The sequence below is a fragment of the Perissodus microlepis genome, chromosome 11 (assembly GCF_051167445.1).
Source record: "Perissodus microlepis isolate ML-2025 ecotype Zambia chromosome 11, ASM5116744v1, whole genome shotgun sequence".
Lineage (NCBI taxonomy): Eukaryota > Metazoa > Chordata > Actinopteri > Cichliformes > Cichlidae > Perissodus > Perissodus microlepis.
Window position 1 is genome coordinate 7,881,922 of NC_140471.1, and position 21,341 is coordinate 7,903,262.

The window sequence follows — 21,341 nt, forward strand, 5'->3', positions numbered from 1 at the left end:
CTTGAAACATGTCTGCTCAAGTTCATATACAAACTTGACAAAATAAAACACACAACATCTATCAGTGAAATTGGATTTTAATAGATAAATATATGTCACAGCTTTGTTTTCCATACAGAAGGTTTGACATTTGAGTCCTTGCAGGACATTTTGTGTCCAGGGACGAGTGGCTTGCCAGTAACTCCATCTGGTGGAACAGACTTGTGTAATGTTTACACAGACAAGAAAGCTCCCATTAGGCTTAATTGAAAAAACACAACCAGAGTCCATATTTATTGGGCTCCGAGTCCTCTGTCCAGCAACCAACTTATAGTGACTTCAAAGAGCAAGCTGATTCCAGATCAGTGCTTCTAGATAAACAGCAATCCAAGACATTTGTCATCAATCAGTAGAAAGACACAATTACATTAGAAAGTTATGAATATCAGTCAACGCAAATCAACACTCCTGATTTCTAGAACACGAGACCGTGATTATGTCTGTGGTAGAATATGCTGATATGTTTGATATACACTAGGTTGCTCCTTGATCATGTCAGAACACAGGCAGGTGCATTTCTTTGGGAAACTTCCCGTCAAGGTGACACTTCACACGTGGCTCCATGAAGTGCACCCCATGAGAGAGAAAGCTATGAATGAAGGCAATCCAACCCTGATCACGAGCTCAGACGAGACAAACAGGAAACACGCAACGGCTCCTCACTCGTTAATGCGAGCCATACGTTTGTTTTTGTTTGGGGTTTTTTGCATTCCTGCGCAAGTTAAATATGTTTGTGAAAAGGTAGGACCCACAGAATACGATTACAGACACAGAGAGCATAAATAGAATTAATAAAAATATATATCATCTATCGAACTTTCTAGTGCTTTTGTTTTGTTTCGCTTCAAATGCATAAAAGTGCACATCGTTTCTGGATGAATACTAAGACACAGAGATACACAGAGAGCTACAGGAGAGAAATACATAAGAATAAGTAAATAACAGGAAGGGATGAGAGGTCACGGTGGTGTGCGTCTGTATATCTGTCCAAGGTGTTTTTGTATATATGCGTGTGAATGCATTAAGAGAACGGTAATGTGTGTGTAGCTACAATATATCCAGAAATATACTGTACAGTGGAGAGGCAGTGTGGTGCATCAATTCTGCTGTGCTTTTATCAACAGCAGTCAGCAGGATCCCGGGAATGTTTTCATGCTGTAACAGAGGTGTAAGGTGGAGGAGCCTGCTTGGGAGGGACACTGACACTGTCATCATAAGGAGGTAACAGCACCTGGAAGACAAAGAAATGAGAACATGACTCAGAATAAATACCATGAAAATCAGTCTGATCAATATGAACATGTTTTTGGTAAAGTTGCATAATATTACATCACTTTTGATGTAACTTGAAACAGAAAAAAATGAAATATTAAAAATTTATTTTGGATTAAGTGAAATATTTGTAAGCCCAGAGAGAACAGCTTGCACAGAAATCAGTCTGATTCCCCAATAAAATAGGCTAAACTGCAGGACTGCAGTTAAATATGATTATATAACATGTAAAATGCAAGTATGGCAAGATGACCAGTCTTATTTGCACTGCACATTACATAAGCAGTTGGAGCGGTTGATTGGAAGCCTTCTTAGACAAAATATTAAAATAAATGTCATACATAAGAAAAAAAGGCATGCAAGCAGCAGGCTGCACAGTGCGGCTTTGACCTATATACTACCATGCTTACAACAGCAGTGCTAATATGTAGTAGCCATCAAGCTTCCCATGCTCATTTTTGAATTTATTTGCAGGACTTTTTCCCGTTATTTTATGTAAATTAAAAAAAAAAAAATCTACTACTGAAATACTATTACTATTATATCAGGAAGGAAATGTAGTACATGAAGCGAGTGTCCTAAAATTGTGCCACGTGAAAAACAAAAGCATCTGTCAGCAGCCAGATTTAGTTTAGAGCTGTATACAGATAACTAGAGAGGACAGATCTACTTGTTCATCTTTTATTATTCATCCCCTACACCAAAAGTAAAAGTAGGGTAAGTGGGGAGTTCCAAACTATCTATATGCATCACAGAAGGCACAGTCTTAGCTGGACTGATGTCTCCGCTCAATGCCGAGTCCCATTATGTGATATGATAGAGCCAGAATTGAGGTCCCACCATGAAGGAACTTAAAAAAAAACCGGATGCATTTTAAGGCTGTATAATGTTTTCCTGGATCTGAAAGATCTCTTTCAGCATTCCAGCACTCATTCTGGTTTTCCTCCTGACAACAGAAATGTGGGCTTCCTCAACAACGCTATCTGTTTGACCTGCATGTGTTATTAAGTATTTAACAATGAGTCAACGAGGGTACAGTCTTGCCTTTGTGACAATAAACTTTAATGATGTTGAAATAAATATGTGGGATATTAAGTAATCAATAACTTCCTTTAGGCCTGTACTTGCATATATTAGATCATTTTAAAGAGTTTGATTTTACATTATAAAGCAACTGGATAGATGACACTGTTCTTCTGACTGTCAGCACATACTGAAATCCTTTTAAAGTGCATACTCTAGCATGTGGTATGCATATCATGAACTTTAAGGTTACTACACAACTTCAATCATCTGTCTGTGCCCTGCTGTGACACATGTGACATCATCTGTTGTCCAGAAGTTTGTAAGTCAGAATGTCAAAAAATATATATCTATATCTATAGATAGATAGATAGATAGATAGATAGATAGATAGATAGATAGATAGATAGATAGATAGATAGATAGATAGATAGATAGATAGATAGATAGATAGATAGATAGATAGATAGATAGTCTCTATCTGCTTGTTATCTATCTGCAGTCTCAGCTGCACACACCCAGCTGAGACTGACAGAGAGGTTAAAAAAAACTTCAAACAAAAGTCTTTGAGAAAACAAAAAGCACTGCACAGAGGAGGCAGAAATATATAGCAACATCCTAAATAAAAAGAACAGTGCATTGCATCTGGTCACATCTGGTGCATTAGATTATAAATAAAAAAGAATTGACCGAGTGCAGGAGAGCCAGCACAAGAGTCAGTGAAAACAAAGTAATTCAATGGAAACAAAACACACCATATATAATTTAAGGGAAAGGAATAAGAAGGTACAGGTGGATTCAACTGAGACAATTGTGAGCTGCAGAAAGGGAGGGTACTAAAATAAAGAGAAAGGAATATAAGGATGCTAAGCCCAAAATAATAAAATAGGAAGCAAACTGACAGAGAGGGAAACACAGGAGTCAGGATTACAACCGGAAGCAATCAGCACAGGAATCACTATGGCAATATTGGGGTATAGTAAATCTTCTGCTACATTGTGTGTGTATTGGAAAGCATCTATGGATACACAGTGGATCAAATCTAACAGTTGCTATTCCATTCTAGCTAATAAATCCCCAGTCTGTTACTGTAATCCCAGTAACCACCATCACGAACTGCATGTGTGCCATGCCTGAACGACACCGTGATCTGTGGGGAGTGGGGCCAAGCAAGAGTCAACACCCACACCAACTCCATGAAGAGAAATTAAGCATGCTTTCTTCTATGGTGCATTTATTTGTTGTTCCAATAAATTACCTGTGTGTAGGTGTCAATTACTTTTCTTTATGCCCAAGAATACAGTTCACATGCAATGCATTAGTGGACCTTTGACCTAACCATCATATAATTGATGTAACACCATGCAAGCTGCTAACCAAAAGCCACAAACCCGGCTGTGGTATGCGGGGGAGCTTCCATTAAATATGGCTAGCTCTAATTGAAAAAGCATCCCTGCAGATGTGAGGCTGATGTTAGGAAATAAATGGCTGCTGATATTCTGGCACTCCTCACTGATGATGTCAGTGAGCTGGAAAGTTGCCTCCTGGGTCTCTCTTTACAGCCCACGTGTTTTACACATCAGGAGCGAGTGGAACTACAGCGTGTAGACCATCAGGTGCTGTTTTAAATTGTGTGCAGTGTTACGCCCTGAGGGGTCTTAAGTTGCAGACTGGGAGCACAGGTTTTGTCAAAATACTTGTGAAACCCAATATATTGCAAGGTCAAATATCAGTCCTGATGGGGCCAGTTACTGGCAGCTCCTTATGTGTTCAGACCGAAAACCACGTTTTGCAATAGTCAAAACAGTCATTAGTGTTTCTATAGCTCCATTAGTCTTCTCCCCTCTGTCAGAGTCAAGCAGTTAGCTGTGTGGGCAGTGGGGTAACAGTGAACTGAGAGCCAGGTCCGGTCAATAAGACACCAACATGAGGCCCTAAAAAGAGCTTACTGTACCCATCTAATGACTTCACCAGCATGGATCCTCGTCTCTCTTTCCAAGTCTGTCCATTCATCCATGCTACTGTAGCTTCTGTAAAACTACGCGCTACTACAGCACAGCTTTAAATGTTCTTTCTCCCATCAACATAGTGACTTTATGGCTGCCAGAGGAAACCTACGCAGATGATCCAAACGTGACCTGCAGTCTGGATTGCATAAGGAAACAGTTTTTCCACAGAAGCTGCTTTTCTACTTTTTGGAAAATGCAGAAAAACAGCAAAGATCAGAAAGTGTTTAATGTTAGTCCATTAAACCCTCTTTCATGTCTAAATCATCATTTAGGGAATGATGATTTAGACATGAAAGAGGGTTTAATGGACTTTGAGTATAATATATTATACTTTTATTTGTATAAGTTTATTCTTATTTGTCATACATTAATAACTGCTGACTTGTAATTTGCAAGTATTTGGACAGCTGTACACTGCACGTGAGGAATGAGTGCATTATTAGTGTTGAAGCGAGAACCCTCACACGTCCGGCGAGCTCTGCACACAGGCGTTTGTAGCAGCTCACTGGAAACATTCGCACAGGTGGTCTGACAGCAAAATAAAGTGCAGCTAAAAAAATACTTTTTTCTTCTGCTAGTCTGATTTATTTCATTCTTCTGTGCTGTGGAAGTTCAGTGTTGGCTAAAACCCATTGAGAAAAACACATAACGTTGTGTTTCATGACCTTAATTAGCACACACAATCATTTACTCTGGCTCAGTCCCACAGAAAGTGTGCTGCTGTTGCTGTGAAAATGTTTGGAGTGCCAAATATATATTCATTTCCTGCTGAAAATAGTCCCAAACAAATGCCAAACAGACCACTGTATTTGTAGCAAACTGTTACAAGTACAACCGGAAAAAGTGGGCTTGATGCTAAATGCTACCAATATGCATGGAAAAGTCCTGAACGTACATGATATCATGACATCACCAGTCTTATCATTTAAACAAAGAAGTCAGCGCTGTTCTCAGTACTTACGGTGGTGTCATTGGTCGTAACGTACAGCAGGATTTCAGAACTATCCCGTCCGCTCACATATCTGTAGCAGTTCCACACGCATGCTATCAGGTATGCCTGAGAATGGGAAGAAAGAAAACAAAAACACATGTTAGACACATGGACTACATTACAGTTATGGTAAATAACAAAGCATAGACAAATTATTATCAGCCACGTTGGTAGCACGGCTCAGTGGATGGTTGTATTAAAGCTTTAAGTCAAGTAGCTTCTCCTCGTTAATATGCAAATGAATTTTCCAAGGTGTTCCAGATATAACTGGGTCATCTTGTCCCCAGAGAAGCTGCGGTGTAAGAGTAAGTTTTCTGCACACCTACTGACACAGATGACATCACTGTCACCAGAATGTAAGGCTGGAGTAAAATTGTTGTTATTCTAAATAAACTCTCGCTCTTCTTTAGATTCAGATTGTGTTTGCAGAATCTGTCTGAGGGTTAGACATCTCTTTATAGTAGCAAGTTCCTGTTGTTCTCTGTCATCTAGAAATCATCTGGCTCTCAGCAGGCGGCTTGCTACTGAAATGCCTTGGCCAAACACAACACCATCTGCTACATCCATCCGCTAGCAGGAACCAAAGCCATGCTGAGCTCTCTAACATTCTTACCATAAGAACCAATTAAGTATCAGCCCTAATGCTCTGACAGCTCTGTTATTCAAACAACCTCCACAGGAAGGTGCAGCAATCGCTTAATTTACTTCATGGTCCACTGCAAAACCATGCTGAGAGTGTGATAATGATGCTGATTGTGCAAATCCAATTATTTGAATCAGAAATTATTCAGACAGTGGTGCTGATTAAAAAGATGGATTTGGGGTAATTACATGGGGTTTGCAATCTAAAAAGGCCCTGATCTACTGAAACATATGAGCTTCTATTAACCGTTACAGTTTATTTTATCTCAGTTTATCTCAGGGTTAACCTTTTGTTGTTAAAGACTACAAATGTTTTGGTTTTAAGCAGAATCACAGCAACTATCTGACAGAATTACTGGCTTTAGATACATAATACAAACAAGTTATTTTTTAGGATTTTTCTTATGTCTTCATGGCTTTTTAAAGTACTTTGCAACTTTTTTAAAATATTGCACTGATGCTAAAGCGCCCTTTACCTTTGCCTTACACAGGTTTATGTCAGAGCACAAACGTCAACTGCATCTGGACCACAAATTAAACCTTTAACCTGCTCTCGAGTACAAAGCCTGTGCGATGTCCAACTGCACCCATATAAGAATAAGGCTGGTGAATGTGTAGTGAACTCACAGTGAGCATATGAGCATCTTGTGTGACACCTCGTGCAAGCTCTACCCAGGCAGCACGCTCACCTAAGGTGAGCTAGCTTGCCCCTCCTATGTGCTTAAAGTGAGAAATGTCAGCTTTGGACAATGGCCTGACCTGATTCTCCTGACACCGTCCGAAGTTCATTAACAGCTCAACTCCACAGGATTTAACGGGTGCGCCCACACTTTGCAAGTGGCCAAGTGCCTGCTTGTTTTGTGCACATTTCCAACTGCCACACTGCCCAAGTGACCATTAAGAGGTTTATTCTAGAGCTCCCAGGGACACACTTGGATAAATAAGGAGTTTGCTACTGCAAACACACTTAGTGTGCATGGCACAGGCCAACTTAGATGATGCAAGGAAGTGATTGGTTGCCTTGGAACCATAAATGTTTGCTTAATTTTACTAAACAGTGTTCAGTAATTGAGTATCAGAACACACTGACCCTCAAAGAGCCACTTTAATAGTGTGGCTGAAAAAAAAATAATAAAAAAAGAGGAAGTAACTCGTCCCTAGGGCTGGTCGATTATATCGGTATACATTTTTACATGATAAAAAAAATATTGCAGCGTCAATGAGATTGCAAAGCAAAGAGTTTACGTTCCCTAATGGGCACAACAACACGACAAGCCCAGAACCTTCTGGAGCGAGAGCCGTATGTCAGCCAATGATGATTTAGTAAAAAGTGAGCTACTTCAACAACCTTCACCAAACTCTGCAAAACATGCAAGAAAACTCTTCCTGCTCCTGGTTGAAAAAACAAACTTGTTTCACCGCTACAGGTTTAAAACGGCCCAATTTCTTGATTTATCGGCTATGGTAGTAATCAGGCCTGGGTGCAGCTAGTGAAAGTGAACTCCTTTCCAAAAAACTGATTTAACAGGGGGAGAATTACTTTTTCACGCAGCACCGGGTCGGGTTGGATAGGTCTTTCCCCTTAATAAATGAAATCATGAATGAAAAACTGCATTTTGTGTTTACTCAGGTTATCTTCATCTAACATTCAAATTTGCTTGAATGTGACAAATATGCAAAACAACTAAGAAATCGGTAAGGGGACAAATATTTTTTCACAGCACTGTATATATGAGTTATGCTGTGTCACCACTGTAGCTGCTGGCACCTCGTGGGAATAAATTCATACTTTGCATAAATAACCAAAGCTCATTGGAAAAGAAACATTAAACATGCCTCCTTGTGTTTTTTTCGCTGCAGTCACCACATTGTTCAGCCTTTCTTCTGTGTTGTCATAAATACCATCATCACAAATTTCCTAGAAACACTGTAATATAATTTTGAGACTACACATATGTACACTCCTACACCCGACTCTGACTTTAAATCTTTCAGAAGGAAAGCTCAGAGTAAACCTTATATTACAAGTATAGTACTACACTTCTTCCTTCTCACTTTGACATATAAATAATAAAAGAAATGGTGTCTGAATTCAGTGTAGCTGCTTTGGGGTTCTGGTATTGTGCTCTCCGCTTTTCCTGCTGTGATAAATCAAATATGTCTGCTGTGAAAAATACAGTCCCATTTCCAACAACTGTTGGGATCATGTATAAAATGAACCAGCAACAAATTTCTAAACATTTGAGACAGGGGCAGGACTGCATGAGCAAATTCAAAATAATATCCTTAAAAGAGAATCTGGAAAATCTGCCTGATTACAGTTTTTTGCCATCAAGCTAAAATTCTTTTTGGAGCTTTCGAAATGTCTAAATCCTCCGTCAGAAGGAAGAGAACAGCTAGCTTATTATGATAAAGTTCAAAAGCTAGCATATGCAATCGAATGGAGGTCCATTGGTGCACATATTATGTGAGGGCATCATTAATACTGGATGACAAACACAGATTTTGGAACAATAAGAGTCCAGAGTTAGGGACCATATTGGCCTACTGAGAGTCCAGACACATTACTCACTGAAAACATTTGGCACAAAATACAACAAAGGAGGCTTCAAACTGTTGCGCATCCCACAACAAGGAGGAGCGAGAAACACTTACAGAGTGGTGTAAAACAAAAAGGTGTCCAGACACTGAAAACGAGCACAGTCAAAACAATACAAAATGTCTAAAGTGTCAACATTTGATATGTTGTTTTGAAGGTTTGCAAATCATCGCATTCTGAGTTTTTACACAGCATCTCTGCTTTTTTGGAGCGAGGTTTTATCCACAGCACGCTTTCAAGATTCATTCCTGGGCTCTACTTTATCTAGAACCAGTGAAAGCTAATCAATTTCCACCTCACTTCAGTCACATCACAGAGCCACATGTGAACAGAGGGTTACGTAAAAAGGCAACAGCCTGTGTAACAAGGTTGCATAATATTGTCAGCAGACCAGGAAACATTTCTAAGTGCTGCTAAGCATATGAGACAAATATGTAAACTGGGCGCAGAAAACTTTACCTTAAAGCCGAGAATACAGCCGATGAAGAGCAGCACGATGACGACCAAGCACACGTTACTGAGAGCAGCAACTTCCTCTTTGTAGGGAAAGTTCTCAGGCTGACGAGGAATCAGAAAGACAGCAGTGATGTTTTCATTTCATGTCAAATTATAAATGATAAGTAAAATAAATATATACATATATCAGATGTTTCTCACCAGTTGCTGCAGGTAATCCTGAATGGTGTTTGGGTAAACTACGATGCTAACAGCCACCAAGGTGTTAAGGGCAAAGTCAAATATTTGGTAGCAGAAAAAAGGGATGATCCAGGCAGGACGTAACTGAAATAAAGACCTTAACGTTAGATATTTGGGACAGAATGGCTTATTTATCAAAGAGCAGAGAATCAACGGGGAAACAGCAGGTGAAGTGGGAAACCAGCAACACGTGAAATACAATTATGAGAGTAAAATAAATGTTTTTTTTACCTTGTAGGCACCATATGTTGCCATCCCACAGATAAGTATCATCAGCAGAGAGATCGCTGAGGCGATGCACATGTCTGAAGCAACAGGAGAAAAGGTAGAAATTCAAAAAAGCTGTACAGATCTTTGATTTCTATTTAATTCAGGCTGTAGTCACATTAGCTGTGGCGCAATCAATCCTGAATTACATTTATGAAAATGTTTAGAACATGGTGTCATCAAGGGACCACAAATGGAGAGCAGAAGAAAACAATGGCATGATGCATCTGTCAACTAGAAAAGGATTTAATCTCTGCTCTGGGATGCACATCGTGTCAGCCTGACCTGAAATCAACTCACCAGAACAGAACTAATCATTCTGTTACATAAGCGCAGGGCCGAGCAACCTTAAAATAAAAGTGGCACTACGGGGAAATAATAGTCACTTCAATGAAACGCCACTTTTTTTTCGTGCCTGACCCATTATTTTCCATATTCTTTTAATAATGACCTGACAATCAGTGTTTCACAGCTCTGAGTCACAGGATGAATCACATTTGTGGTTTAAAAAAAGAAAAAAGACGACTCAGAAGTGTGACACTTTATTCCCAGAATCTAATTCAGGTAAATGGCAAAATACCAGTATAAAAAGCTTTTAAATGTTTCATATGATTTTCTGCCATCTGGGGCAACAGAAACAATTGTGGCCGCCCGGTGATGTTCACCTTTTTTTGTTTTATTTTATCAGCTAATGAGTAAAATATCTGGCAACAGCTAAATTCTCCATTATGTTCACAGGCTTGTTGCTAACCTTCCCTTCTTGCTATTTGGTGGTGAATACTTAAGCTATTATACATTTTACACAAGCTATTATATTTGTTATTAAGAGTAATTTCAGAATATAATGATATTTTGTTGTATAAAGACTGGAAGCCAGGAAACTGTGCCCCAAATCAATATAGCAACACGTATAAAGCTCATCCATTAGCATGTTATATCTTATCTTTAAGTGCCACCACAAAACATAAAAATGTGGCTAAACGAAGGTTAGCTAGCAGAAAGACTAGCTTCTTCCCCCAACATTTATAAATATACCCAAGCATTGATTCTGTTTGGTAGATTATAGCTAACCAGAAAATTTGAGCTTAAAATCTATCACCAAAGCTCAATATTTATATCATATACCTCATGTTTAATTTGGCCTAAAAAACATTAAAATGTGACAAGCTAGTTGTTAGCTTCAGTGTGTTTATAATAAGCTAATGAGCTACGGTAATTCCCCTTCAACTCCAGTTACATGCTGAAAAAAACCAAATGGAACCAGTAGCTTTCTTCTCATCTAGCGTTAAAGCCCTAAGGATAATGATGTTGTTTTTCTCAGGGGAGAATTATTTTACTAAGAAAAGATTAAAACAAAAGATAGATATGTTACTGAGTGAACTGATACTTCTAAACCTCAGAAATCTGAACATTCTATGCATGTGATTGTAAAACTGCAGTGGCACCGGCTGGTCCAGCATGTACTAATGGGTCACAGGACAACGCTCATCCTCTGGAACTGGGACAATAGTTGTTCCCAATCAGAGACTACCAGCACCATGTGCTGTGAGTCACCCCTGGTCAGACTGTTCCAGCATGCACCTGGTGTGTTAAGAAGGCTTTTCAAATGCTCTGCACAGATGGACATTGGGTTTTTGCGAGGCTGTGGCTTTGGGTGTTTTTACTTATACAGAAATGAAGACTGTCACTTTAGACAATGTCTGAGGTCCTTATAATAACACAGTAAATTATTCCATTAGTTACATGACGGATCTACCTACACGCAAGAGTTTAAGTCATCCATCACAGTCTAGATGTAGATTTGGGTGGAAGAAAAACACCACAGAGCCCACTGGGTTTTCTAGCAAATCTCCAGCAAGATTTAACCCTCGTATACAAAAAGATACATGGATGCAAAAATTCCTAACAATAATCTACTTCATAACTCTTAGAGACAACTTATGATACATTTACTGCAAAACACTACTTACTGGCATCATCCATGACATCCAGGTCATTAGCCAACTCTGCACTGGTCAAGTGGTACTGCTCAGGATCGTTGAGGGCAGTGAGCAGGATGAGTAACACCACAGCATTGATGAGCTTAGGGACAGAGAACATATGGACAGATGAAGGCAACAGTATGCACAGATGGCGCACCAGAAATGTAAACCTCTTCACCTGACATTCCACACATAATTAATAATCTGCAGAGCAGTGTCTGTTAGTGCTCTTTACATTACTTAACTTTTTATCATCACAGACTGCAGCCAGTAACCATCCTTAAATTCTTAAGTCTTGGCGTGGAGACAGTGCAGCTATGTTAAATGAAGTACCTACAGTAGAAGTCTTTGTTTTGCTCTGGCCAGCACCTCTCATTATTCAGGTGACTCATACATCCCCATTGATCAGGTGAGTGTAATGGAAAATTCTCCACAGTCAATTGGCAGCCTGACACAAAAACCTGCTACCTGAAGAGGCCCACTGCTCATTTATTCATAGGGAGCAGAGAGAAGCTTTTTCCACATGTGGTGTTTGGTTTAGTCAGTCTGATATACTCAACTACACCAGCATTAATTCACAGACATGCTCCACACGAGCTTAGTGCCACAACACAGAAAAGACAGAATTGTTTCATTAATCAGTTTTAAAATACTTGATTAAAGTGTCTATACTATAAGTAATTTCTTAAATTAAGTGTTATCAATAATCCTGTATTTACAAAAAAAAGTAACTTAAAACAATGTCATCTTTATATTTTGATTCCAGCTATATAAATATCAAAAGGGCAAGTACAGATCAAGTCTGACGTGAAATGATTTTAAATGACAGATTATATACTCTTAAATCCTGTGCTCATATCATGTTGTCTCTGGCTCTGCTGTTTCTTGAAGTCTACACGCATGCAGTGAGTGACAGAGTTAGGCGATGCTCACCATGTACCAGACCCCCAGGATGATGGTTCCCGTGCGGACATGGCAACACAGGCAGCAGCGCGTGGAGTACCAGCGGTCCCACGGAGAGGCCGTCATCATCATCTTTTGTGTGTCTGTAGGCATTTACAAACGGTGTCGGTGTGTGTGAAGGAAGAGTCCCCGCTGTCCTATCGACGTCTTCACCGAGCAAGAGTTGACGAACAGGCTCTGACTGCCCCTGACCCGTCCGGTACTTATCACGGTGAGCAGCTTAGCGGACCAGAAGGCGACAAGCCCGCGTCACGGTTAAAACCACGACTTCCGTTTTTTCAAAATTAAACACCAGCGGTCTCACTGTGCTCGTTAAGGTGAATATTTATTGCTTTATTACAGCAATATAGCAAATACTGATGTATTTAGCAAATGCATCACCGTTTATTTTCCTTAATCTACCGATTCAGTAATTTCAATTCATTGTTCTTCACTGCGTTAAGCCAGTGTGAGACATTTACATTATTTTAAAGGAAGACAAACTCTGTCCCGCCCAATATGTGTGTCACATATTTTAACATGGATGTGATTTGATGTACATTTTGTAATGATAGCGATGACATACGGAGCAAATAAATAGTTCCAGATTAGTAAGATTAGTTTGATGAGTAATCAAATCAAGCAGACCAAATTCAATTTGTCAAAGTCATCAAATGGCAGGCTAATGTGCGCTTGTGAAATCAGTCATTTAAAACTTTTTCCTCCTCTTTTCTGCACACTACCCGAATGACAACTTGAGCATGCTACTATTTTGAAAAGAAAAAGGATCCCGATGCTTCCGGTTATAGTCTGATCAGCTTTGCCGAGCCGCTGCAGGAGGACGCATTTACTCGTCCTGAGGATGATAAACACTGGAGCGTGTGACAGATTAGATCGGATCAAATCCGATGATGTAACCCGTCATTTCCAGAAAGTTATACAGCCGGGGATTAAAATAAGTACTTTAATCTGGAAGTTACTGGTCATGTCTTTAAAAAGCACCATTGCCTTATGCATTAAGGAGAAACTTGGCTACTTTTGATCCTTGCAAGTTCACTTTTATTTTCCCACTTCCACATAAAGTGAATCTTCTAAAGGTGAGCTTGCAGGCCTGAGGCATCAACCTGGCAGCTCAGCAGCAGTAACACTGGTTTCTCAGACTGACAGGACAATCCACACTGTGCTATGAAGAAGCCCAAATGTAGAAAAACTGGCCTTTATTTAGTCTTTTTACATATGGCTTAAGCTTTTCTTTTGTTACAAACAGGTTTTACAAAAGGTTCTGAAGACTTCGGAATCACTCACTGGTGGAAAATCATGAGGAGGTTGATGACACTGCCATGACACGTGTACGATCAGAGTCTCCCACGCAGCTGCGCTCCTAAGAGCAGTCACAGACAGTAAACACGGCAAGGAAACGGTTGTCTCGACACACTGCAGTACAACAACAGACAGGGGACAGACCAGATGGAGAGTGTGTCCATGAAGTGTTCAAAATCACATGGAAAAAAAAAAATTAAGTAAAATAAAAATACAGTGCGGCTCATGAGTCCCTTTTCCATGGTCTCACAATGCTCACAGCTCATTTCATGTCACAAATGTTTACGTGCCGTCGAGCCCAAACCGCTGACACAAACATTTGATCTTCCTGCTCTTTTCACCGGTGCCACAGCTTACAAACATCAGAGCAATTTAAGAAAAGAAAAAAAAAAAAAAAAAAAAGGACAGCAAAGCGAAGGCCTAGTGTCGTGTAACCTGATGCAACCGTTTGCATTCTCTACACAGTAATTCTGCGTTCGATAGCCACCACGATAACACACTTCTAAACATGATCAGTATTTTCTACACGTCTAATTACTACAATACAGCTCCTTCATTTATTGGATTCAGTGGAATTAGAAGACACAATCAGTATCAAATGCATACTTAAAAATCATCAACACCGCATTACATTAGATTGCACTGCATCTAGTTTCAGTTTTCAACGATGCGCCTGCTGACACGTGGATGTGTATAAAAGTTGTTTCAGTTTCCACACATTTTCAAGGTAGAGTCCATCGAGAAGATCTTTGTTCAGAGTTTCTGCCACCAAAGGTGTTGCATAAACAGAGTATCAAGTCTCTTGCATACAGAGGCCTGCAGAGTGGACTCTGTCTCATGTCTCTCTCCTCGCCTTCTTCTTCTTTGCTGGTTTGGGCGCTTGGCTCTCCTCAGGTTTTTCTGTGGAAACACACAAAGGTAGGAACACCTTTAACAAGCTTAACCTTGAAACACACACTTCAGCATTGTCACATGAACGGATACTTGAGTAACAAGTTTATAGAAAATGTGATTGTACTCATTTTTCAATGTTATAATTACTGGAGACACTGGACACCAATAGTTGTCCCACCTTCAGCAACTGATCTACTTACTTTTTATTTAAAAAAAAAAAAAAAAAAAAAAAGGTTTAGACAAAAGTACAGGAGAAAAGCTTTAAGACCTACATCTGGATTTGGATACAGATTTGTTAGTGAAGGAGATTCAGTTTGCTTTATATTAATTTGCTTTACATTAAGAGCACGCTGCCAAACTGCTCAGAACCTGAAACTGTAAATGCTTCGAAATATGCAGCTTATGTGCATCTGATACTCCAATACAAGTAAATCAGAGTTAACAACTAGACAACTGGGAAAGTCATATTTAGCTGCACCAAATGCCTCAGTACCAGCATGCACAAGGTTCTGGTGTCACATCTGACAGTGTTTAGCGCTTACTTTGTTGTGTCGGAGCAGGAAGGTTGTTCTGCTTGGCAGTTGGTTCTCCTTCATTTGGCTTCAGTGGCACTTGTGTGACAGGGGATTTCTGGGATATGTTGTCTTTCACTGGACGCTCTGCTCTCACCTGTTAGGAAAGGGAAAACAGCAAGTTAAGAGCGAAAAAGAAACAGCTGCAAGGCTACGGGTCAGAGAACAGAATAGCCGCGTTTTTCAAGATTATCTTTGATTCCCTCTTGCCCGTCAGCCCACTGACCTCGACAGCTGCTTTGACAGGCTGGACGGCAGCAGCGTTCTCCTGAACAGGTGGCTGCTTCTTCACTGAGGCTGCAGGTGCCGTTTCCTTCTCCGGCTCCTGAGCCAACAAACAAACAAGTGGAATTTAGACAAAAAATATCCAGGAGAATGAACATCTCACCACTCTTTGTTTTACACCTTTTAACCTCCTAGGACCTGGCATCCACATATGTGGACATCACATTTTGGGTTATTTAGACCAAAATACTCAATTTTGCTTTACAAGGGCCTGATATCCACTTACGAGGACATTATACTGCTACTGTTCTATCAAAATTTTAAACGAATATCCTCATATGTGGCTCTTATTTTTCTTAAAAACAAAAATAAGGTAAAAAAAAAAAAAAAAAAAATCTGGTAATTCTTTGTTTTGACGTTCTTGGGCCCCAATATGCCCAAATATCAAAGAGAAATTAAAAATGCATGCCGTGGAAGAGTTCGGGTCTTAGGAGGTTAAGGTTACTACACTCAGCGGTGCATTTGCTCACAAGCTGTTACCTGACCAGCTGTTCCTCCCTCCTCAGCAGCCTTCTTCTTTTTCTTTTTCTTCTTTTTAGTTTTAGCCGCTCCATCAGCAGTGGTCACTCCCTTATCCTTCTCATCGTCACCATCCTCCTGTGAACCCATGAGGATAAAACATGACTTAAAAACGCAGGAACAGACACTATATTAGAAATTCTAGAGCAAATGGGAATGCTTTGGTAATTCCTTACTTTTCCACTGTCTGTTGGCAGAAGCAAAGCACAGTAGCACATGACAACATGTCATTGGATCAACATTTAAGTAAACTGCTATTCACTGCAACATTTATTACACCTGTGTTTGTCATACTGTAGAAAAATGTCCGCTATGAGAAAAGCCTTTGAAGTCTATATGATCTGTACACATCCACATACTGGTTTCAAACAGCCGCCATAATATGATAAACTATGTTGTCTATTCAGTCTACTGTGTTGAGCCACTGAGCTGCAGGGTCACAGTCAAAAGAAAGAACAAGGACAGCTCATTGAGTCTAAGCCCTGATGACTCATTAGTTAATGGGTTGTCATTTTTAAAACTTCTATAATGCTTATTTTTGTCCAGAGCTTGGCCACACTTACTGCCACTCCGATCAACAGATTAACCTTGGCTGGCTCGGGGAGGGGCTGCTCCTGTGCTGGAGGAGGCTCGAGGGTGGGCTCTTCATAGTTGCCCCATGCTTCAGAGGGGGCGTTCCAGTCAGAACTGGTGTCCACAGAACCACCGTCTGAGAGACAAAAAGGGCGTCACGAGACATAAACACGAAGGAATACCACAACAGAGATGACATCAAGCAACATCAAAATTAAACAGTGCGGTGAAAGAAAACCAGTAAATGGCACTTACTGAGTCCAGACCACTCATCATCTAGTCTGGGCTGACTGATCCACGGCAGGTCGTTCACAGGCTTGGGCTCTACGGAGACAACAATTACCACGTTAATACAACCAAATCTGCCCAAGACAAACAGTGCCATCTAGTGGCAGGACTCAGTTTTGCTGCAGTGTATACTTACCAGCAGTACCAATTCCCAGACTCGGTAAAGACATCAGATTTACCTGGGTTGTTGGCATTCCCCTTTTACTCACAGTCCACGCCTCTGAAAGACACATTTCACAGAAGTTGTGTCATCACTGTTCAAAACATTGACCTTGGGGATTCTAAATTGTCTGAATGGGGCCTTTTTTTAGCAGCTGTATATTTAAAGTAATAAAAAAAATAATTCAAGAGAGTTTTACTGTCAAACTTTTGACAAAAACCTATCAAAAACTAACAGATTTAACGCTGTCTGTGCGTAAATTTTTAAAAACATGTATAGCACTATCTTCTGTTAGTACAGAACGTGATGTCATGTTGTTGGTTGGTTGTTGCTAATAGACCTACATTAGCTTATGTTGGCTAACTAGTGACAAAATCGATAACTCAGGGGAAAATAAGCACTGGGTTCACTTTTGTGCTTTCCCTGGCAGCAACAATGAGTTTTATGTTACGAAACCAAGGATATATTGTCCACTTTCGCTCTGTCTCTTTAGCAGTAAGTGGCTCTGTGTTGTTTGACCAGTTACACTCAAACGGGAAAAATCCACCTGGTAGCTGTAATGTTCTGATTTGTAAAGCACTTTATGAATGAGGACTAATGTGCCCTAACAGACTAGTTGGTACCGTTGGTACTGATGGTGAGTTAATATTCAGTAAGCCATTTTTAATATGAAGCTCTATTACACTTATAGTTTTTTTTCCCTCCCAAACACAACAAATCTAAAGATGTGTTCAGGACAATAATGAAGAATTAATTGTTTTTTGGAAAACCCAATATAGGAGGAGCCAAAAAGAGTAAACTGGAATCAGGTTCAAACAACATCTTCAGAACTTTAAAGAAGTTTTACAAATTCCCAGCCTTTTCTCTAAGCCCTACACTTTCATTGTTCTGTCTCAAACTCAACGATTCAAGATCGTTTGCTAAAGATGAAATGTTTTCACACTTGTCTTTGCATCTGCTTTGTATGCACCTGCACCATGTGAAAACTTTGCTTTGTTTTTGATCTGAATAAACCATGAGGGATATTTTGTAGATGTGTGACTTTTTAAACGAGCCAGTTAATTGTAATAATTATTTTAAAGCACTATGCTTAACAGAAGTCAAGATCAACAATGAAGAGTTTAGAAGTACCATCAATCCCCGTCTTCCACAGTGGTGGTTCCCTGCTGGTGGTACAGGAGGCAGTCTTGGGAGCAACAGTTTGAGCAGGAATCTTTACCGGCACATCAGGTACAGCAGAGGACACCTCCACCGCATTGTTGCTGTTAACTAATACCAAGAGAGAAACATTTGATTCCACTTGACAGGCTAGCGGCACATCAACCCAGACTTTGCTGTAATTTACTTCTAGTACGTACTAATATCAATGTGTGTTGTCTTTCTCAATTTCATACTGATAATTACCTTTAGAGACAACAGCCTCCACCTTCTCAGGCTTCACTTTTGTGGATTCTCCTGAGAATAAAGAGCAAGGTCAAGAAAAAACACTGCAAAAACAATTCTGAGAAAGCTCACTCGAGACTCAAATTCCCATAATGCCTGTATTCATAGACTGTTTTGGCCACGAGAGACCAACGAAAGGCAACAACAATGTATACAGAAACAACATTTGTGCAACTGTCTACAGGATCTTTAAAAAGAACTCTTCAAATTGTAACAGTCACAATGGTGTGGTGTCTCTTTAAGACAACCCAAGTCGAGGGTTGATGGTGTCATCAGTTTGTGCCACTGCTCTCTCTCTCTGGGATTATGAGGACACGTGCCTGCACACTTGTGCTTAACGAGGGACGGATTTATGTTTTCTTCTCCAGACCTTTTTGTTTTGTTTGCAACGCTTGGGTTGTATGAACGCTGGGCGTTATGTTGTTGAGCCGCAGCCGTTCAGCCGGGCTTTTATATGGTTGTTGAAGAAGGCGTATTAAAGAACCACCGTGGATTACCGATACCAGCGTGGGTGTGTGTGTGTTCTTCCAACTAGCCTGCTAGGTGTTTTGCCGTCTCCTCTCAACCACACAACACAACGTTACAAAATGCAGAAAGGACACTTAAAAAGCCACCTTTTTTCTTCTTCTGGTTGGTAGGTGCAGGGGCTGTGGAGGCCTTGGGCTGCTCTGTGGGAACACTCACAGGTGTTCCCCCTCCACCAGGGCTGGCTGAGCCATCGCTGGAACTCTTATCCTTCTTGCGCTGCTCCCGTTTCTCCTTGTTGCTGACCTTGGTTTCCCATGTGCCTGAAAAGTAGCACTAAGTTCAGCGTAGAATTTGTCACAAAATACTGCAGGAGTTCATTACAGGATTAGTGAGGGGAAAAAAATGGTACAGATTAAGCAGGGCGAAGGACTGGATGTAGACTTGAGGCTAAGTGAATTTTACTAAGGCACCGATTGCATGTAACTAAACCCACGCTGTTAATTATTCCCTTTGTGGTTCATTGGTCAGGTCACTGGGTATGTCTTCCTTATGAGGTAAGCTAAACAAACTAAAAACAGCCACAGTCAAATACCACAGATAATACCAGAGTATCACTTTGAAAACAGCTAAATGATGACAGGACTCAGAACATTTTACCTTCTTCTGGTTCTTTGCCATCTGTAGTCACTGTCTTGGTCTCCTTCACAGCCTGTTTGGCCTTTTTCTTTGACTTCTTCGCCTGGAAAACAAAGAGCGGACATAAAGTTGCAAACAAAAGCCAGTATATTTGACAAAGACATAAACACACAAGGTTATATGACAGTTTACAGAATCAGAAAGATGTAGATAGTATGCAGAACATAAGATTTATTAAGGAGGGGGAACGCGACCACATGCTGAATGAACCATGCTGCACAGCAGGCTCAGGCCTCGTCTATTTATAAGTGAAACTACATCCACTGTACCTAAATCTTCTACATGTACTTTTCGTGAGCACTACTTTATCTCCTGCGTGATTCCACGTCTGACTGCAGAACCTTCCGGGTCACCAATACTCTTATATTGTGGTCTTTAGAAGATGACACTATGTGCTGTGATAAGCGGACATCTCCACATTTGTGCTGCATATGACAGCTGAAGACTGTAACCCAAGACCAGTGGCCGGTTGCGTCATTAAAGAGTGAAAGGGCGAAAATGTTCTTTTTTTTTTTCTTCCTTGACTACATTCAGTGAAGACGTCAAAGTAGTAACGCGAATGATAGGAAATGCTACAAAAGACAAGCATTATCGTAGATAAATTAAAATAGAAAAATTAATTGGTTTGAGTCCTAACAAAGTGTGATTCTGGCACGATTTTAAATTACCTCAGCAACCTTCTCCGGCTTGACTTCTGGTGGGGGCGGTTGGTGATGTGGCACTCTCTCTTCCGACGCTATGGCTTCTTCCTGTGGCTCAGCGATAGCTCTCCCGTTTGGCTGAGATTTCTGGAAAGGTCATTCAAAAATGATGAGTGTCATTACAAGTTATACCGTTGTTACTTATGCATAAAACGCCAACCATTAACGGCATAGCCGGACAGAACACTAGCCTGAAGCTTGTTTTAGCCATGACATGAGATTTAGTTGTCACCATGGCGTTAGCCTGACAGCTAGCCCTGCTAGCGGTATAGGGAAAAGCTGGAAATAAAACAGACTTAATTTTACGTGCCTTTTCCGCCTTCTTCTTCTTTTTCTTCGGTTCCTCGGATTTGACGGGTTTACCGACAGTTCGCTTTAGTTCAATTCCGTCGTCCGCATGGCTCATAACAGGGCGCTTCTTGAAAAGACCCCGACAGACTGAGGCCCACAGAGCGACCATCAGCAGCAGCCCAGTACCTGCCAGCAAAAGGATCATCCATGGCGGAATGAGCTCCGGCTTCAGCCCCAAATCCACGCCGAGTTCGGAGCGCAGTAGCTCCAGACCTCTGGACAACAGTTCATTCACACGATCAGTAAGCAGGCTGACCTGCCGAGAGGCCGCGTCCTGCCACTGCTCCATTCCTCCTGTTTCTAATAGACCGATTAGTCACGCTTTGCTTACCACTATTAGCTGCGCTAGCATGCAGTGCTAGCTAAAAATAACGGAACGATTTCGACATTATGAAAAACAACGAATTCATCCGCCAGCAACATCAGCCAAACCGATCAGCCAAGCAAGCTAGCGAAATGTTGTAAGCGCTGCGGTGGCTAAACAAATTCAGCTAACTGATATCATCATAAGATAATTTGCTACCGTTAGCTGACCACCTCAATGAGTCCAGTGTGAGCGCGAGTAAAGCAGGTTCACCTCATATGGCTCCGTTCTGACTGGAAGAGAGA

At 40.6% G+C, this 21,341-nt stretch overlaps 2 protein-coding genes across 2 annotated transcripts; both read right to left on the minus strand.

Annotated features, from left to right (window-relative positions):
• Nucleotides 1–59: 59 nt before the first annotated feature.
• LOC146377166 (lysosomal-associated transmembrane protein 4B-like) lies at nucleotides 60–12,739 on the minus strand. Its single transcript, XM_084944019.1, has 7 exons — nucleotides 12,454–12,739; nucleotides 11,509–11,620; nucleotides 9,503–9,576; nucleotides 9,233–9,355; nucleotides 9,035–9,133; nucleotides 5,305–5,400; nucleotides 60–1,270 (listed from the first exon to the last, which is right to left on the minus strand). The coding sequence occupies exons 1-7, from the start codon at nucleotides 12,574–12,576 to the stop codon at nucleotides 1,190–1,192; spliced, it is 708 nt and encodes a 235-aa protein (XP_084800145.1). The 5' UTR covers nucleotides 12,577–12,739; the 3' UTR covers nucleotides 60–1,189.
• Nucleotides 12,740–13,662: 923 nt separating this feature from the next.
• On the minus strand, nucleotides 13,663–21,341 carry LOC146377167 (protein LYRIC-like). The gene is made up of 13 exons (XM_084944298.1): nucleotides 20,692–21,341; nucleotides 20,349–20,468; nucleotides 19,642–19,723; nucleotides 19,131–19,304; nucleotides 18,478–18,528; nucleotides 18,205–18,342; nucleotides 17,050–17,133; nucleotides 16,881–16,949; nucleotides 16,616–16,761; nucleotides 16,014–16,130; nucleotides 15,475–15,573; nucleotides 15,219–15,345; nucleotides 13,663–14,682 (listed from the first exon to the last, which is right to left on the minus strand). The coding sequence occupies exons 1-13, from the start codon at nucleotides 21,019–21,021 to the stop codon at nucleotides 14,618–14,620; spliced, it is 1,602 nt and encodes a 533-aa protein (XP_084800424.1). The 5' UTR covers nucleotides 21,022–21,341; the 3' UTR covers nucleotides 13,663–14,617.

Excerpts from the sequence above, each read along its gene's own strand:
- LOC146377166 (XM_084944019.1), bottom strand. The coding sequence starts at position 12,576 with ATGCCTACAGACACACAAAAGATGATGATGACGGCCTCTCCGTGGGAC. Across the intron at positions 9,577-11,508 it reads GGATGTCATGGATGATGCCA|ACATGTGCATCGCCTCAGCG; the intron begins GTAAGTAGTGTT and ends CTGTTGCTTCAG. Across the intron at positions 5,401-9,034 it reads GCTGTATTCTCGGCTTTAAG|GCATACCTGATAGCATGCGT; the intron begins GTAAAGTTTTCT and ends TCCCATTCTCAG.
- LOC146377167 (XM_084944298.1), bottom strand. The coding sequence starts at position 21,021 with ATGGAGCAGTGGCAGGACGCGGCCTCTCGGCAGGTCAGCCTGCTTACT. Across the intron at positions 20,469-20,691 it reads AGAAGAAGAAGGCGGAAAAG|AAATCTCAGCCAAACGGGAG; the intron begins GCACGTAAAATT and ends TGACCTTTCCAG. Across the intron at positions 17,134-18,204 it reads GTGGAAGACGGGGATTGATG|AGGCGTGGACTGTGAGTAAA; the intron begins GTACTTCTAAAC and ends TGTGTCTTTCAG.